This window comes from Leptonotus elevatus, chromosome 6 (assembly GCF_054856555.1).
Source record: "Leptonotus elevatus isolate MCC_2025b chromosome 6, RoL_Lele_1.0, whole genome shotgun sequence".
Taxonomy (NCBI): Eukaryota; Metazoa; Chordata; class Actinopteri; order Syngnathiformes; family Syngnathidae; genus Leptonotus; species Leptonotus elevatus.
In genome coordinates this window covers 21,918,617-21,937,642 of record NC_141244.1, presented here as the reverse complement: position 1 = coordinate 21,937,642, position 19,026 = coordinate 21,918,617, and the positions used below count along the sequence as shown (strand labels likewise).

General features: G+C 40.3%; 3 protein-coding genes and 1 long non-coding RNA gene across 4 annotated transcripts in view; 3 read left to right on the top strand and 1 right to left on the bottom strand.

Moving 5' to 3' along the window:
* The window catches only part of LOC147172746 (uncharacterized), a 37,665-nt gene extending 34,054 nt beyond the window's left edge, over positions 1-3,611 (top strand). Inside the window, exon 5 of the long non-coding RNA XR_015095300.1 lies at positions 3,060-3,611. This is a non-coding gene — a long non-coding RNA (uncharacterized LOC147172746). The remainder of the gene's footprint in view (positions 1-3,059) is intronic.
* A 3,089-nt stretch (positions 3,612-6,700) lies between these two features.
* gnl2 (G protein nucleolar 2) lies at positions 6,701-13,229 on the top strand. Its single transcript, XM_086077478.1, has 16 exons — positions 6,701-7,038; positions 7,448-7,529; positions 7,634-7,728; positions 7,989-8,128; positions 8,311-8,495; positions 8,590-8,656; positions 9,129-9,287; positions 9,371-9,484; positions 9,552-9,680; positions 9,767-9,871; positions 9,970-10,128; positions 10,737-10,844; positions 10,923-11,368; positions 11,472-11,536; positions 12,104-12,192; positions 12,472-13,229. The coding sequence occupies exons 1-16, from the start codon at positions 6,975-6,977 to the stop codon at positions 12,613-12,615; spliced, it is 2,151 nt and encodes a 716-aa protein (XP_085933604.1). The 5' UTR covers positions 6,701-6,974; the 3' UTR covers positions 12,616-13,229.
* dnali1 (dynein, axonemal, light intermediate chain 1) lies at positions 11,583-14,266 on the bottom strand. Its single transcript, XM_086077482.1, has 4 exons — positions 14,112-14,266; positions 13,559-13,737; positions 12,909-13,073; positions 11,583-12,844 (listed from the first exon to the last, which is right to left on the bottom strand). The coding sequence occupies exons 1-4, from the start codon at positions 14,251-14,253 to the stop codon at positions 12,809-12,811; spliced, it is 522 nt and encodes a 173-aa protein (XP_085933608.1). The 5' UTR covers positions 14,254-14,266; the 3' UTR covers positions 11,583-12,808.
* A 939-nt stretch (positions 14,267-15,205) lies between these two features.
* On the top strand, positions 15,206-18,541 carry snip1 (Smad nuclear interacting protein). Its single transcript, XM_086077367.1, has 4 exons — positions 15,206-15,502; positions 15,722-15,839; positions 16,081-16,622; positions 18,073-18,541. The coding sequence occupies exons 1-4, from the start codon at positions 15,357-15,359 to the stop codon at positions 18,353-18,355; spliced, it is 1,089 nt and encodes a 362-aa protein (XP_085933493.1). The 5' UTR covers positions 15,206-15,356; the 3' UTR covers positions 18,356-18,541.
* The last annotated feature ends 485 nt before the right edge of the window (positions 18,542-19,026 follow it).

Here is a 19,026-nt window from a genome sequence, read left to right as displayed (position 1 = left end):
CTACGCGACTGAGATAATTAGCATCTTAACATGCGTCAAGAGTCCGTCGTAAACAGAGAATCCGGTCACTTTTCAAAATAAAATATTTTTAAGCCTTGGCTAATCAATTAACTGGAAGTATAATAAGTTTTTTTTTTTTATTCTTTCAACTTTGCAGTCCGCAGCGGCCGGTCAAAAGTGGTTGAGGACCACTGTGCTGCAGAAACAGCTTCACGTTAGTTTGGCTGCATTAAAAACGGTTTCATGTCAGCCCTCTGCTATTCCCAATGGCTTTTTGACTTTTTGGTGTCTTATAAACAAATAGTCAGGTCACATAGTTATACAATTTTATCTCCTGCTGTTTTCCTTTTGTACAACGCAACATATTAAATAAACAGCTAACCACAGTTGTAAGTTATATGTGTTGTTTGGGTGTGTTTTGTGTCCACAAAGAACAGATTCAGTTGGGATCTCATTCTTTTGTTTTCAAAATAGTGAAAGAAACAAGTTGAACTCTCCCTTGCCATCCACGTCAACCTCCTCTTGCACAAAACTCCGTCATGGGCCAAAATACACTACTGGCCCCAGCGATAGGAATTCTGGCCCAAAATGTTCCAACATTTTCACTTGCTCTTGTTACAACCTTTGGCAGAATATTTTTAGACGGTTTCCTTTCATAAACATTGGTGCATTTGTAGATATGTTGCAGGGGTATTAAAGTTACTGTCAAAGTTAAAAGTTGTCAAATTTACTGACAGCTGTTAATTTAAAACCTCAGAATCAATCCAAGGCACTTTGAGGATCAAACACGCAACCTTAGCATTGGTCGACGACCACTCGACCACCTGAGCCATGCTAAATATCTCTTGTGGATGAAGTAGCTATCTACCGATCTATGTATACAAGAAAATGGAATAGCTGTGTCTGGATGAAGAACAGTCAGCTCTTCCCGGGCGCTCATTCTTTCACAAATTTGGCACAGCTACGAAAAGGAGGCTCCTCACTCAAAGAGCCTGCTTTCTCACAGAGATCAGGATGGAGCAGTGGCTTTTCCCAGAGGCCCCCAACCCTCCGCAGGCTGCGTCTGATGCCAAGACAGGTTCCAGGTGGTCTCGCTTTTGATCCTCACCAGCCCGCATCCCTTGGAAAGATCAGCCGGCGTAATCGCTTGTGTTTTGTAGGCCGCTCAGGGGAAACAGTAGCGCCTCGCTTCCCCTTATGAGGCATGACCTCAACAGTGGCAGCTTACAGCCTCGCTGTGACACACAGACCTCCCAGCAAATAGGCCTCTATCTAATCGAAAGGGCAGCAGATAGACACTAAAGATGGGATTCCGCCAGATAGAGGAAAGGGTGAACACTGGTTCCATTCAGCAAGAGAACATTGCTGGCAAGAGGCACTCTGGCACTCAACCCAATCTTCAACTTGCTGTTTATATTACCGGCTAGAAGTGGTGGGAAGTAACTAACTACAAATACTTTGTTACTGTACATAAGTAGAGTTTTCAACTGTAATTGAGGATTTTTCTGAGGATTTTTGGGGGGGGGGTTGCTGTGCTCCCGACATTTGAAATGGGATATCTATGCGTTCTACTCCTTATGTTATGAAAATAGGCTCATTACTGTTTTCAACCTCTGCTGATGATGACATGATGTATAAAAATAAAAAAAAAGGATAAACAAAGTGGAGAAAGTCAACCACAGTTGAGATTTTGTGGTCAAAAACATGGACAGCGGTGACATGGAGTAACGTGAACCAGGGATCATTAACAACAACAACGGCAACAGAGACTTGTTCGATGTTGTGGGCTCCAAAAATGACTCACGGCGAATCAATTATGTCTTTTGCTGGCCTAAAAACCACCAGCTTCTGGCGTTCAAAAAATGTCAAGCTAATCTAAAAAGTACATTTCAGTTGTTATTGTTAGCCAATACAAAAAATTTTGTTACTCAGTTCATAACATTAGCAAAGGTATTGGAACATGTTGTTTTGATGCCTAAAAGCCAAGCTAACACTAGCTAGCTCTTACACAAAAACTTTAGAGGTGCAGCAATTAATCAATTATCATATTAAAGTAGCACTAAGGAACTTTTAAACCTTAATAAAACATTTTCAAACCTCTTCTGATGAAACGTTGACTTAAAACTAGTTGAATGGTACCTTTGCCTGAGGGGGTCTGAAACATTGACTTAAAACTAGTTGAATGGTACCTTTGCCTGAGGGGGTCTGTATCATTTTTCACTGGCACTAACAACTTTGAAGAGCATGGTAGGAACACTGCCACACAAAAAACTACATATGTGCTGACTGCTTTATGGCATACGTCACTTCCCCCTATCCCAATTTGTTACAAAGATGGAAGTTAATGTGAATGTCGTCTCACGATTACTGATTTCCTGGCAGAAGTTGCAAAACAACTGAAAGGTTTTGTCTGAGGAGACAAAAAAGAAAAAGGGAAGCTCCCTGGATAAAAGAACAGTCAAGGCTCAACATTGGCCTGGCTTGCTGGCGTGAGCTAAAAAATGACGCAATGCGCTTGTCCTCATGGGAAATGTGGTCTTACTTCAGGCATAACATTACCACTTTTGTCAATATGGCGCCACCATAATCAATGTAAACTGAAAGTTCCTTCGTGTTCCATTAATTTATCATTATTTTTAATCATCGATTAATCATTGAGAGACCTTGTTAAATTTAAAATTGCCCAATTCATTAGAATTTCAGCCTTTCAACAGTAAATATTGTCAAACGTCTATAGTCCTCCATTAAAGCAAACAGATTATGTTTGTGTTGGTATTTTCAACATCTGTTTTTACTTTGGAAAACAATAATTAAAATTTTGGCTGATTTTCGGATTGATGTTATAACTTAAACCTGTACCTGAATCATAATTCAGATTTGTGCATTTTCTTCACTGACGATTTGAAATAATGTCCAGTTTCTAATTATTCTCCTGTATCTGTACTTCTCCTTAAGTATAGATTAAATGTGAGTACTTTGACCATCTCTGCCAGCCAGTTACTGACATTCAACTCCGTAACCCCTCGCCAATAATGACTCATTAAGATTCCTGGTTGCAGCAAACATCATGCAAAGGCAGCAGCAGCGCATCTGTGGATTTCGGAATTAGAGGAGAGGCTTTGTCTTGGATGGAAGAAAAGAGTGCTTACAAAGAAGCTTGGTACATAAAAGCGGGGTGAGTAAGTTCAATTGAATCAATTTGAGTTCTTGCAGCCTACTAGGACATTTGTAGATTTTTACAAATGTGATCATTTGTGTTTTAACCAAGCCTTGGTCTGGCTTAATCTCAGCTTTTGCTTTTGACTTGGTCTCAACCTTTATTGGTCTTAACCTGCTTTGGCTTTTGGTAAGCTTTTGGTTTTCATAGTACAGCATACACAACGACATTTCTGTCTCAGCTCAGTGCAGCGCCTCATTGTTAGACAGGCCTACAATATTGTTCCATTAACGTCACTTTAAATTATGGTTGTTTATACTATCATGCTCATTTAATAATTTCCCGATGATCAAGCTAAATACTATCCAAATTGTAAGAAAAAAAGTTTTTAACTCAATCACTGAGTTCACCTGGAGGACTTGATGAAGGACTTTTTCCACCATGAATGAAGTTTTCTTTTTTTTCTTTTTTTCAGTCCTGGCTCACAGCCAGCCCGATCGTGACGATGTGCTTAAAGAGGTGCTCTGTAAGTAATTAACAACACATTTTCGACTCAGTCACAAATAGTTGCCTTTAGTCATTTTGAAATAGGCCGAGCTTGTTTTGCTCTCAGGGTTTGATCTCACAGTCAAGATAAACTGTACATATCCTGACTCATTATGTACAGAATTCACAGGTGCTTTGACTAAACCAGCAGTTAAATGAGCTCTTGCTTAGCAAATTGTGGCAGGATTTTTACTTTCTGGATCTGGATTTGACACATCTGAACATTTACTGTAACTTTGCTTGGTAAAAATAAGTAATGATTATAATTGGTGTACTTAACTGATATCTAATCAAATGCTTTTACTCTTATAGCGCTTTCCAATGTTGCAGTCTAAATTTCGTTCATCTTTCGGGCTGTTTGACTTTGGAGGTCACACTGTATGTTATAAGTGACCAACACATTTGCCAGAAAAACAACATACAATCACTTCATCTCCATTTGGGTCGTATCAACATGATCTTATCATATTTGTCATGATTCACAACTCTTTCCTCACATTTTCTTTTTTTTTCTCAGTCCAGTCACTTCTTGAAACAGTCGGCGGTAACGCCGTATAGTGTGGGATACAGATAAAGATGGGAGCTCCAGGCTGTGTCTTTGCTCTTTCCAGTGCTGACAAATGGAAGGGGAGGAAATGCCTATCCAATGAGTTTATGTGTTCGCTGTCAAGGAAATAACACTTGGATGGCGTTACAAAGTGGCTTTTAAGTTTGAAGATAGTGAAAGTTGATTTGTGGTGTTTTTTCCTTGTGACCTTCCCAAATGTTTTGATGCAATGTAGTATCCAAAATCAACTTGGACACACAATGGTGACTGTCAGTCTTTCTGGTCCACGATGGTTCTTTACTTTGGAAGCGATACAATAGGGGAAATAATTGTTGCTGAATTTGTACGACAGTTCGCACACATCAGAAATTAACATCCTCGAATTATTAGGGTTGTTTGTCGATTATCGTAATAGACAGAATAAGTATATCAATCAAAAATGCATAAAGAAGGATTATACCGGTAATAAAATGTTGATCATTTTATTGAAGTCAATAAATATTTGATCTCAAAGAAAAAACATGTGTTCGTACTTGGTGGAGGAACGCTTGTTAGCAACCACAGCGATCAGATCATTCTTGTAGTTGGTCACCAGATTTTTGGCCCTCTCCTCTTTCCATAAAATCTCAAAATATTTCAAGGAATTCCAAGCTTGTGATAACTCCATTGATTTTCTTTTGGGTTGAGATCTGGAGACTTACTAGGCCACTCCGTGACCTTAATATGCTTCTTCTTAAGACACTCTTTTGTTGCCCTGTCAGTATCTTTTGGGTCATTGCCATACTGAAGGATCCATCCGTGATACATTGGAGGTTTTTAATGAAAATTATTCAGTATATGACCTTGTTTACCGGCCCATTAATGTAGGGACTGTAGATTTGTTGTTGTCCTTTGAGTCATACTCACATTTGTTTCATCCTCGACTTCTCTGACGTAAGTGATCACAATTATCGTATCCCACTTAATAAAATACACATTTTAGAACTTTTAAACTGTGTTTTTCATGCATTTTTGACTGACTCGTATAAACGTAACCACCATTCAACAACCATAAGAAAATGTTACTTTCCATTTGTACGGTAAGTGAATAAGCTTACAAATTCAGCAGGGGATCAAGTCGTTATTTCCCTCACTGTGTACTGTGAATGCTTTCCATTTCAAACTCCTCCAGTACTAAGTGGCCTTCATCAGTTGTCAGTCGTTGTTTAGACCAGCCTGTCTGAGCCCGCCAGTGTTCCCCTTTTTTGACTCAAAGCAGAGACCCTGCGAGTGCTGAAATATTATCCACAAATGTGCACATTCACGTGCATTTTAATGTCACACTGGCTTTGTTTATCTTAACGCCCAGCCCCAACTGCGTTGGGATTGCTGGTGCCTCTGCCACACTAAAACACATCTGGAACATCATATGTTTGTCATATGTCCTCAACTGTTTTTCCAAGCAAATTCCCACTGCAGTAAATAATCTCTTCACTAGGAGGCATTGCGCAAAATGCTGTTAAAAGGCATTGTTTATGATGCATTGTGTACTGGCTGTAAATGTGTGGCTGTTTACTGATTCGTGTTCTCGTTATTCAATTGGAAATGTTGCATGAAAGCATTATCTGCTCTATAGCGTATCATATGTGGCATGTTTCTGTTGAGACATTGTCCAATAGTTCTTGTGGTTTCCCCAACAGCAGCTAGCATGAGAAGAAAAACATACATAAATTTTCTATCCCACGTATCCTCACTTGGGTCACAAAACAGCAGCCGTCCATCTCAGCAGACTTCGGATGAGAGGCAGGTTACTGGACTGGTCGCCAGTTAATTGCAGGGAGGGCACATATAAACAACTATTAACACTCACATTCACACCTAAGGACAATTAAGAGTCTTCAGTGACACTTAATATGCACAATTTTGGAATGTGGGAGGAAACCAGCATATGACTCCCAGAGGCTTTGCTATGCATAAAGTTCTACTGGGGCACAGGCCCCAGGTTTGCTTCTCTTCACACCCAACGTGTCATTGTAATCAATGACTTTTTTAGACTTGTGTTATTATATATAGACCAACATCAGTCATTTGTATGAGGTGTGAGGTGGGTGTCATTGTTATCAATGACTTTTTTAGAGTTGTGTCATTATAGACCAACATCAGTCATTTGTAGGAGGTGCGAGGTGGGCCCGCCAACTAGCACTGTACGAGATGGGTGAACTAAGTGACAACAACTACAACAAATAAACAAACTAATAATGATAACAATAACAACGTGAGACATTTTTTTTGTATTTTATTATTTCATTATTATTATTTTTTACCTCATAATAATTTAATTAAGCTATATTAATTTAACCAAATTACTATCAAACTGGCTTACAAAATATTTTAGAAACAAAATAATTGTGTTTCATAATTTTTAATAAATAAATCAAATAAACGTATATGAAATATTTGTGGAGATTTTTTTTTATGTAACATAATATTCAGTCGTATTTGTATTTTAAATTAAAATCTTTACTATTTACGTTCATTGGATGACACGGTAACTGCTGTCTGATTGGCCGTCCTCATCGTCGCCTTTTGATGACGTTCTTCCAGCTACACGTCTCTGACACGTGTGACGCACGGAGTCGAGCTGAAGCGGCGAAATAAGTACTAACATCACCTTTTTGGCACATTTATTTGGGTGCCGCTATTTTGTTCTATATCGTTGACGGCTTCGCCGGATAAACAGTCAAGATGGTGAAGCCTCTCTTCAAAGGGAAAAGCTCGATTAATCCCTCGACGTCCAGCAGCAACCCGGGTAAGTAAGCTAACCTTATTAGCCGCACGGTTTGTTTATCGTTGCCCGACTGACATTTAAGATAAGATAGCCTTTTGTAGTTTATTAGTACGACAGTGGGCAAACTTGCATCGCTTTAGTAGCAATATTGGATACAGAACATAAAAAGAGTATGCAAATAGGACAACGTAAAAGTGATAATTTAAGGCCAATGTGTTGGATTGTAGCCCCTCATACTTGGAACAAACGAAGTTCAACCACCTTGTTGTCACTGTAGTGGAGGTGGCACTGTCGATTTAGTAGGCTTTGGTGCAATTCACATTTAAGATAAGAAATATATTTATTATATTGTTTAACAATATTGTTGCCGATATATTCTAATGAACTGGTAATTATATATAATCTAAACCAAGTTATTTGTTTATGTTAGATCGGGTCAAGGGTGGCGGCAGCGCAATGAGGGACCGTGGCACCATCAGGCGTCTGAATATGTACAGACAAAAACAGAGATGGTAATTGACTCATTTGTTGTTTTTTTGTATAAAATAATATAATCTGTTGCAATGTTGTGATACCTGTTCACGTGCTTGGCTTAAATCTGTCTTTTTGTTGCCAGTAACAACAGAGGAAAAGTCATCAAGCCTTTACAGTACCAGTCCACTGTGGCTCCCGGGACAGTGGCCCGAGTCGAACCCAACATCAAGTGGTTTAGTGAGTTGGCTAACAAATTTTCATTTTCATTCATGCTGGTGTAAATGTACATTTCATTCACTTATGTATGTCATTTGCACCGACATATTTGAATGTTTTCTATCTTAACGCATACTTTTCATCTGTTTAAAATGTAAACACTGGTGTAAGACCAAAATTCATCTTGCACAATAGTGAGGATTTGTTTCTGGCACATGCATGCCAGACCAGATTGCCCCGAATGTAACACACAGGTTAATTTGAAACCTTTTGTCTTGCAGCAAACACACGGGTGATCAAGCAATCATCCCTGCAGAAGTTCCAAGAGGAGATGAACGCCGTGCGGAAAGATCCGTATCGCGTCGTGATGAAACAAAGCAAACTGCCCATGACGCTCCTGCATGACCGAGTCAAAGCGCATGTGCGTGCAACCCAAGCTTATGTTAGACCGTGGAACTTAACTTAAATTGATAAAGTTCTATTCAGTGTCAGCATCCTGAGGGGGCATTCATGGCCAAATGAGCACTTAAACTAACAATACAGCGATAAATAGCTTTATATAGTTATGCCACAGTAAATAACTTTCGCTGCTCCTCTTGGCAGAACTCCAAGGTGCACATTTTAGACACAGAGGCTTTCGAGATCACGTTTGGACCCAAGGCTCAGCGGAAGAGGCCCAGTCTTGTGGTGTCTGATGTCAAGGACCTGTTAGAGCAAGCCGAAACTTCTGCTATGAGTTATAATGCCGACAAGGACAAAGACCTGGTGACGGAGGACACGGGGGTCCGGTAAGGCCAAATGATGTATCATTGTTTTCCACCTTATCTTGCAGGCCCATACAATACTGATTTGTAATAATATATGTATTTATTTTTGCGACAGGGATGAAGTCCGCGAAGAGATCTTCAAAAAGGGTCAGTCCAAAAGGATTTGGGGAGAACTTTACAAGGTATTGTTTCATGCAGATGTGGAGCTTTACAGTCACAATCACATAGCACAAGGTAGCATAGGATGTTATGTTTAACTCCATAACATAACATTCATTTATGCTAATCTGGTTCAAATCACTTCATTTTGAGAGAGAGGGGGGGGGGGGGTCTTGCTCACCCCCCCCCCTCTACAACTTGGCCAATGCTGAGTATTGCTTTTGTTACCATGACGAACGGTGGTGGCGCTACGACGAATTAAGGGCTACTATTAAAAGCCAGCATCTGGAACGGCTGTACTGTATTTTCACTTATGGAAGCAGCACTTCATCACCAAGAGACCCCACTATTTGTCTCTAATAACAACCATATATCTATTATAAAGCTTCATGACCATCCGCACACTCTTCACCTGAAATGGACAAGGCGAGATGCAGAGAATGATGCAACGGCCGATTGTTGATATCACGGTTGTTGTGACTCTGGCCTCCGCAGGTGATCGACTCGTCTGACGTGGTCATCCAAGTGCTGGATGCTCGCGACCCAATGGGCACGCGCTCGCAGAATATTGAGGCTTACATCAAGAAGGAGAAGTCATGGAAGCACTTGATCTTTGTGCTGAACAAGTGCGACCTCATCCCCACTTGGGTCACTGTAAGACCGCTTTCCTTAATTTTCTCCTAAAACATCCGACTCTTGAGCACCTTGACTGAAACGTTTCCCCTTTGTTGACCCAGAAACGCTGGGTGGCGGTGTTGTCCCAGGAGAACCCCACCCTGGCTTTCCACGCCAGCCTCACCAACTCGTTTGGTAAAGGCGCCCTCATTCAGCTCCTCAGGCAGTTTGGCAAGGTAATCTCACTAAAGCCCTTCTAAAACAACACCAGTCAAATTAAAAAAAAAAGTTTTCTTCTTGCAGCTCCATACGGACAAGAAACAAATCAGCGTGGGCTTCATCGGTTACCCCAATGTGGGCAAGAGCTCCGTCATCAACACGCTACGCTCCAAGAAAGTCTGCAATGTGGCGCCCATCGCTGGAGAAACCAAGGTAATGTTTCTGGTCGCTTGGTGGAAGCATGATATGCCACACACAATCTTTGGATCGTTGTTTTGTTGAAAGTGGCCTCTTTCCAGGTGTGGCAATACATCACTTTGATGCGACGAATCTTCCTCATTGATTGTCCCGGTGTGGTCTACCCTTCAGATGACAGCGAAACTGATATTGTTCTCAAAGGAGTGGTACGTTTGACTTTTATGTTCTATTTTTGTGTTTAAGTGTGTGAAAAGGCTCGCGGCTTAAACTGCACTCAACTCCTTCCCCATGCCCTCTCATGAAGGTTCAAGTGGAGAAGATCAAGAACCCAGAGGAGCACATTGGGGCAGTGCTGGAGCGGGCCAAGCCCGAGTACATCCAGAAGACGTACCGTATCCCCACATGGAGCTCAGCGGAGGATTTCCTCGAGAAGATGGCATTCCGCACTGGCAAACTTTTGAAGGTAAGGTTTTGGGAAACAAAATGATCACATCTTTTATTTTGTAATTGAATTTATTTCAATTTTATCGTTAAGTGGATTTGTATTTATAGAGGATTTTCAGGGCATTTTGTTCATTTATTGCATTATTTTACGCTAAATTATTTCATGTGTAGTTGAAACTGTCTGATTATTTTTTGTACTATTTATAGGATTTAGAATTTTTTTTGTTTTTTACTTTTTAAGAAAAAATTTAAATTTGTTTTATTTCAGGAGTTATTTGTTATAATAGAGTATTTTAATATACTTTTTTTTAAATTTAATGTTAATGTTTACATAATCTGTGCTAAGGTATTTTTTATATTTTGTTGTTATTTTTTCCATTTTAATATTGCTTGTATATTTAACATTTTTACTTTTTTAAATGCGTTTTTTACAGTTATTTTAATGTGTTTCTGTATTAAATACCTTTTTTGTTTGATTTGTCATATTAGCATATTTTCGCAATTTTGGCACTTTAAAATGTCTGCCATTTTTAGCATGTTTTATATTTTATAAGTTACTAATATATTTAGTATATTATAATTATTTGTCAACGTGACAAAACAATTGTCTTGTGTTGTATTGTGCAGGGTGGAGAACCAGATCTGCCAACGGTGTCCAAAATGGTGTTAAATGATTGGCAGAGGGGGCGTATCCCCTTTTTTGTGAAGCCTCCAGGGCCTGAGGGCGACCAGCAGGTAAACATTCGATACATATTAAGCCTTTTATATTCCCACAGATAGATGTTACAGTATTTTTTTTAACCATTTCACAAGGAACATTTGCCAGTGAAAGCTCCCCCATTGGCAATAGAAAGCGTGCAGGAAGCCCAGACGGAGGAGACCACCCTGACCCCTGCCGCCACTGAAGGCGAAGGACAACAGAAGGGGGAACTGAACAAGATTTTGTCCAACGTGCGGCAGAACTTCGGCAAGATCAACGTGGCGCCCGAATTCAACGAGGAGGACCTGGTCCCCGTGGAAATGCCCGACTTGGACATCTCTGGCTCGGAGGCTGAGGAAGATGAAGGAGAGGGGGACAGTGAGGAAGAGGAGGGTGTAAAGGAAGAGGAGAAGGAGGGAGGCAGTGAGCCAGTCGCTGAAGAGAATCCGGTTGCTGGGAAGAAGAATTCCAAGCAGGTGATCCGCGAGCTGGACGAGAAGATCGCCAAATACAAGCAGTTTCTAGACCGGGCCAAATCCAAGCGCTTCTCCGCCATCAGGTCACTAAGCTTTCAAACAAATTCTTCTCTTTCCTTGTGTCGTATTAGCCGTGCGAGACATGGGAGGGGTGGCCTTACCTTCTACTTTTGTTTTTTTAAACAGGATACCAAAAGCCGATTCAGACAAAGTGTTAACGCACATCAAGACCAAACAAGCGCAGATGAAAGGTAAATAATCATATCTTTAGCTTTAATAAAACAAATCTGTTGAGGATAACAATTAAGACTACAGCAAAGGCTCAGGATGATGTAATTTATTGGTAATATGAATTTGTGATGGATTCTTCTTTTTTTGCATTTGTATTCACTTTTATCGTGTTTGTAACAACTTGGGAATTCAACACCGGCCAAGAATGGTGTGTTGATGAAATTTGTCATAAATTTAACGGCAAACTTTTTGTGTATCCATCCATTTTCCGTACCACTTATGATTTTCAGTGTCCAAGCTTCTTCTAGTGGTAGACTAAAGAATCACTGCCTAAGTACACTAAACTTGTGACACATTAACAACACATTTGCATTTAAGAACTGTTTTTGTTAAACATTTAAGGTGCCATTTTTATTGAGCTATTATGTGCAATACGTGTTACTTGAGTCATTTCTTTTTGCAACTGTTTCTCAAAAACAACGTTACTAGCTCATCTTGAGTTAGTTTCACTTACAGAATTGTTTGCTATTTTTATGACATTTTGTGAAGTTTGTCATCTAATTTGTATTTATTTATTTTAATTCTAGCTGCTACTCAGAGAAACAAAAAGAGGAAAGCTGACGACGATGAGGAAGATGCCCATTCTGCCCAGCAACCCAAACTGTCGTCCAAAGAGGTAAAAAAACAAAACAAAAAAACACTCTCGCATTTTGTTTAGTTTGTGTATGCTTCAATTTGTTTATAGGTATTTATTTCTTTTTTATGAATGTCATCGTAAAAAGAAAAAAGGGGGGAGAGGGCTTAAAATTAGGCTATATGTATAAGCTGATTAGATGTGGGTATGTATTTAGAAAGTTTTGTTTAGGAAGTTCTTGACAAGTTTCGAATGAATTAAAAGAATCTGAATAATAATGTTAATTTCTTCATTGAATGTATGTATTTTTCACCTCAACAGAGAAGAGCGATGGATCGCGCCCAGCGGTCAAAGAAAGTCGGCTCGCGCTACTACGAAACGCACAACGTCAAGAACAGGAACAAGAAGAAAGACGCCCAAGAAGCAACATCAGAGGGCAGAAAAGCTAAGAGAGCTAAGCGCTAAAGGCTAGCAATAAAATATATTTAAATAAAGACTTTTGATTATGCTTTATTTGAAATTTAAAGACCGGGATTGTCTATCGTCCATTTTGACCCGCGCAGGATATGTTTTTGTTTGGGACTACATGAAAAATCTAAATATTTGCCTCCATTTCCACTCATTTAATGTTGCGATAGGACACATCAGTGCTTGGAAGTTACTTCTTTGGCGTGACCATCCCTTCCAGCTGTGCCTAAATGGAAATACAGATGTTAGGAAGGGGAATGAAGCAGTGAAAGGTAGACGTGTTGTACTACCTTGAGCTGCTGGTTGGTCCTCTTCAAAAACTGAATCTGCTCCGCATGCTTCTTTTCCTGCGCTTCCCGTTTTTCCTCTTCCCTCTTCTGGTTGACGACGCATTCGGCCTTCTGCGCGTTCAGCCGCGTCGTCAGGTCTTCTTTCTCTTTCTCTAGATCGTTGATCTGAATGTGTAAAGGGAGGGAGCGCAATCAGCTCTGTAATCATGTTATAAGAGACATATTTTGCAGTTTTTATAGAAAACAGTTCCCAGATGTCTCAATAAAATGTATGTGACAGGCTTCTGTGAAAAACAAATAAATAAAAATACCTGAAGGGAACGCCTCTTCGTAATGAGCAGAACTTGGGGGGGTTGTGTTATGTAAATTAATCAAGTTGTGACATTTTAAATTGCTGAAAGTCAGAAGGGCTGGCTCATATAGACATTTTGGGAAAATCACAAAAGATTTAATTGGTTGTTTAATTTCACACTTGATGGGCAGGTGGCAGGCACTCTTAAAAAACCCAAACTATTTGTATAAAAGCCGCTTAAGTCCCTCAATACTGTATTCCAATTTGAATTTCCGGTTAAGTCTGCCATCTGCTGGACGTGCAGCTGAACTGCAGTTAAATCCCATTGCCAGCATGTGATACAAAATGTGGTGTTTACTCTTTGCTGCATGTCCACTTTGTCCTGTTCGGCCTGCAGGGCCTTCCTCATGCCGAAGACCACACTGCTCTCGTACAAGGTCTGGTAGGCGGCGATGGTCGTTTGGATCTCGTCTCGGACGCGCAGCAGCAGGAGGCCCTGCTCGGCGCAGTTGATGCACACCTGCCGGATCAGCTCGTCTTTAAAAAAAGAAAAAAGTTACTTATAGTATTTGGGGGGCTGTGATCGTTCTGAAATATTGAACTATTACCCAAAAGACTGAGTAAGTGATGCTGCAAGATCATAGGCGTTATTTTCCTCAATGTTGCAATTTTATAAAAAAAAATTAGGTCTCCTTTCTATGCTTTTTTTTTTTTTTTAACTAACACAAGCAGTAAATCAAACTGTTCTACAATAAACAACATATTTATGTGTAATTGTTTTGGTCTTACAGGTTAGGCTTTATGCTCAAATAAGGCAAATGAACCATGAATTAATATGAAAGACGCAACGATTAGAGTTCTTGATTGATTTCTTTGAACAGCATTTGCATAACATCATCATTTGTATTTACCGAAGCACTGAGAGTACAGCTCCCTGCGCACGGGGCAGATGCCTGTCTCCAAGGCCCGCCTCTGTTGCAACTTCCTGTCCAGCACTTCCTCCAGGTTGACGACGTCGGCCCGTGTACACGGCGTAGTGGACACCCGCTGCATCCACAGCTGGTTGCCCTCCATCCACTCCCTAGACAGTAACAATCTGGGTTAATTTGGGTAGTGTAAAAGGGTCTCGTGGTAGGGGTGTACTCGCTTGGGGGGAAAGATGACGTTGAGGATTTCTTCATTTTCAGGTGACCCTGATTTGGTTTTAGGGGGAGGGGGCACAGGGGAGTCAGCAGGCTGATGCGGGCTCACTTTGAATGGACGTCCCTGCAGGAAAAAAATTATTTCGAATTACTTTAAAAGTGTTTAAATGGGAGACCTTTCTCCAAAGACCCCCTCAGAACACAACTAACCATGTGTGTCCCTAAATGCCATCGAAATGTAAAACTTCCCAATATCTAGATCGTTTGATTGTATGCAAGAAAAATAGTTAAACCATAAAACCAGGAAAAACGATTTAGCGCAATAGCTAGAGTCCTTATAATTAGATTTAAGACATGTTTATTTTTAATGTTAGTAAATAATAGTTTGTTTATTTTCCCATCATTTCTTAAAAAGTGTCTACTTACCTTTACTGATTTCCTAACTGTGCCTTTGCTTATTGAAACCGGAGTGTCATATTTGAGAAGGGACTCACTCATCGTTTACGATATAATAAAATATCTTCTTTTTTTTTTAATAAAAACTCCAGCTGCAGGTTGGGTTGCTCTTAAAACTTAAAAAAAAGGAAAAAAGTTCGCGTTGACGTTTTCTGTCGTTATGGCAACATTCTCTTACCGGTGTCCAATTTATTAGATCCGGGTAGGATAGAAAGCAGAAAATAGAACTGTTTTTACCACGTTTTCACTCATATATTTAATTTGATCAGAAATAAGAAAAAATCAGGCTTTTATTTATAAATGTATTATACTTTTGTATCGTGTTTATGTAAGATATTTAACTTATTTTAATATGTGTGATTGCGAAAGGGAACCATTGTGACAAGCAGTGATTCGCCGAGGCACATTTCCTGTTTTCCACTGGAAGCGGAAGTAAGAAACCCATAACGTAAGCTAGCCTAGCTGCTCTTCGCATAGTTTGTTTTCGAGGAAATGATCAGGTACGCCTAAGCTAAACCGCTTTACAACATTTTCAAACTATTATTTTCTGGAAATCAAATGGCCAAAGAAAAACGACACAAGAGACGGGACTCGCCAGAAGCGAAAGTTAAGGTGAAACAAGAGAAGATAAGCCCCGCAAGGCCGCACAGAACACGCCGCTCGCCGAGCGACAACAGAAGCCCTCCGAGGAGGAGAGCCAGCAGGTTTGTTCGTCCCTTTTTTATCAGGCTTTTTGTTTTAAATCTGTTTTTTCTCTTAACCAAGATAAGGCGTCGCAAACATTTTATGTTATATCGATGGTGTTGTTTAGCTTGTTTGGCTAGCCGTTAGCAGTTGTTGCGCAACTCATTGTACTACACCAGATTGATCAGTTATTTATTTATTTATTTTGAAGACTTGTTTTCTATGTGTGCTTGATCCAGGTCGCCTGTCAGGACAAGAGACGATCGCTCGGCCGTCAGGAGAGAGACCTCTCCCCCTGCCCGACGAGGCAGCAGGTCCCCTCGTCCTCACCGCAGTGCCGATGTCAAGTTAAAGCGGGTGAATTACTCATAAAATGGAATTGGAACAAAGTTTAACGTCATCAACCTTCTAAACAGAACGCGTCGGCACCAAGTTTTCTGCCATCATCTCGCGGTGGAAAACTGTAAAAATGAGTTAGAAAGTTGAAGTTTGAAAGCACAATAATTGATTGAATGATTGTTTAATGAAAAGCTTAAAAAAAAAAAATATATATATATATATGTGTGTGTATGTTTTTGTATTACTAATTGCAATACAGGAGCGCGACGAGCATCGTTCCGGCGGAGATGAGCAGAGAAGAAGAAATGACCAGGCCGAGGATAGGCGCAGCAGGTGGGAATCGGACCGGCCTCAGGAGAGAGAGCGTAACGGCGACAGACGCCGGGAGCGGGACGCCACGTCCTCGCAACAAGCAGAGCGGCAGCGTCACGATGATCAGCGGCGGGAAAATCGTCGAAGGCGCGAGGTGAACCAGGACCTGGACTTCGGCCGTCCGGAGAGCACCGGCAACAGCCCGACGGAGCCCCCTGCTGATAAAGAAAAGCCCAACTTTGGCTTGTCGGGCGCACTCACGGAAGACACCAACACGTTCCGCGGGGTGGTGATCAAGTACAACGAGCCACCCGAGGCGCGCATTCCCAAGCGGAGGTGGCGGTTCTATCCATTTAAGAATGACGAGCAGCTTCCCGTAATGTACATTCACCGACAGAGTGCCTATTTGTTGGGGAGACAGCGGAAAATCGCAGACATTCCCATTGATCACCCGTCCTGCTCGAAGCAGCACGCAGTATTTCAGTACAGGTAAGGAATGACAAATAGACTAGAGAACTTACATGGTAGAATGCTCCTAAATAGCTCCAATTTTGATTTTAACCATCATTTTTGCGGGGGGCGGGGCTGCTTAAATGGTTGCCTGGAAGAGTTCAAACTACAAGTTGTAAGGCATCCCCTGAGGGCCGCATACGCTCAACTGGTTGCAGGTTGCATATGGTCAAACAACCATTCACATTCACACCTACAGACAATTTAGGGCACTTCCAGTGGAGACTGGTATTACATTTGGATTGGATTTGGGCCTGACCGATTAATCAGCTAGCTGGTTTAATTAGCATGTATTTGCTATTTTAAAATAGGGAGAAACAGCTAATAAAAAACAACAACATATTAACACATTACAACTCGAAACGAAAATGGCGCTCAAACAAAAAAAACCCATCCTTTTTTGTGTGCAGATTTTTCTTCTATAGTGTAAAATTAAAGAAATACTGAATGTGCAAGTCAGTTCTACAAGTAGTTAATTATTAAGGGAACTAAATATATAAGTTATTTTATTCATTATATAATGTTTTTTTTTGTTTTTATAAATAATGAGAAAATGTTGGTGCCAAATTACAAGTATGTAAGGGTCCATTGTAATTGTTGAAAAATCCACATTGGTTGGTACCTGTTATTTGCTTTGGTCTTTAAAAACAATAATTATAATCGACAAAGATTCAACAACATGCAGCTAGCATGTACACTCAATTAAATTTTATTATACGGTATATCACTTTGAAACAACCATCGCTGCAGACATAGTGCTGTTACATGGAATTAAAATCAGTTCTACAGTAAAGACAGGTGAAACAAAATAACACAAAATAAATAAATGAAAGTCATAATTGGGCAAGTAAATAAAAATGAAATTTATAACAAGTAGCATGTATGTGAATAAGTAAATAAAATATGTATCAAATAAATTGAGTTGCCGAAATACAGCAGGCACCCAAAAACACTGAAACAATGCTGAGTCAAAGGCTAAAAATAAAGATGTGTTTTAAAAGTGGATAGAGAGGGACATTGCCTCATATTTAACGGAAGGTCGTTCCAAAGGGAGCGACCGGCAACTGAAATCAAGAACCACATCATCGGAACACTCAAGAAGCAACTGCATTCAGTCGTTAAACTATTCATAACAAGCCTACTTTCACATGACGCTCGTCAATATTAGCCAGCAGACGAGCCTAAATTGTGCGCAGTAACACTTTACACAAAGGGTATGTCATTTTACTCACATTTGAGCATTTACACACAATAATGGCCTGGAATTAAGGAAAGTGACTACATTGACTATTCGTTGCTGTAGTAGGAGATGCAAAAACAAACTTACTAGCTAAAAAGTCTTCTTTTTTTTTATATAAATTGTGCTTCCTCTTTAAATGGCTTTTCTGATAACCATAAGTTAAATGTTCCTTTTTCTCTACTTGTTCAGAGTGATGCCGTTCACGCGAGCAGACGGCACCACGGGCCGCCGCGTGAGACCGTACATCATCGACTTGGCCTCGGGTAACGGCACCTACTTGAACAACCAGCGCATTGAGGCGCAGCGCTACTACGAGCTCAAAGAGAAGGACGTGCTCAAGTTCGGCTTCAGCAGCCGCGAGTACGTCCTGCTGCACGAATTCTCCGACACCAGCGAGGTGGACGCCAAGGAGCTGGAAGAGGACGAAGGCCTGGACGAAAGCCTGGATGAGCCAAACGAGCCAAACGCATAAACATCAAATTTCATAATGTGGTCTTTCGTGTTTCAAGACGGGACCTGATTAATAATGCAGTCATTTATGACGCTCTGTTGTATAAATAGACATATACCCCCTTTTTTTATTTTCTCACATCAGGGGGGCTTACAGCAGTCATGTAAATTTACATTTTTGTACTGTAAATAAAGACTGTCGACTATTGGACCGCCTTGAGTGAATTATTGACCTGTGGATATCCAGTCAAAAAACATGTGAAAGTTGCTAACATTATTAAAGGTAATTTAAGCAAATTTGTTATTTCAGACATGTCAATCAAACTGGTAGACCTTTGCATTAATCAGTTCCCATAAAGTAGCTCTGTTTCAACAAGAATGGTGACCTCTGCCTTGGTGTAAACAAAGCAAAAGCGCTATAAGGTGCTGTAACATATTGTGATGTTCAATTGTCTTGTTTTATGTTCAATAGGTATTTATGCATAGCTCTTTATTGCAGCTGCAGTTGTTTTAAAAGTGCTCTATAAATACAATAGAATTTAGATGTTTAAATGGCATAGAAAAACATGAATTATCTGAAATGTTTTTTACGTTTAAAAAAAAAAGGTTCTACACACCCTGTATATATATCTCGTGTTTGTAATGGCGTAGAAAACCATATTAGGGAGGCAACTAACATGTACAGACCCAAGA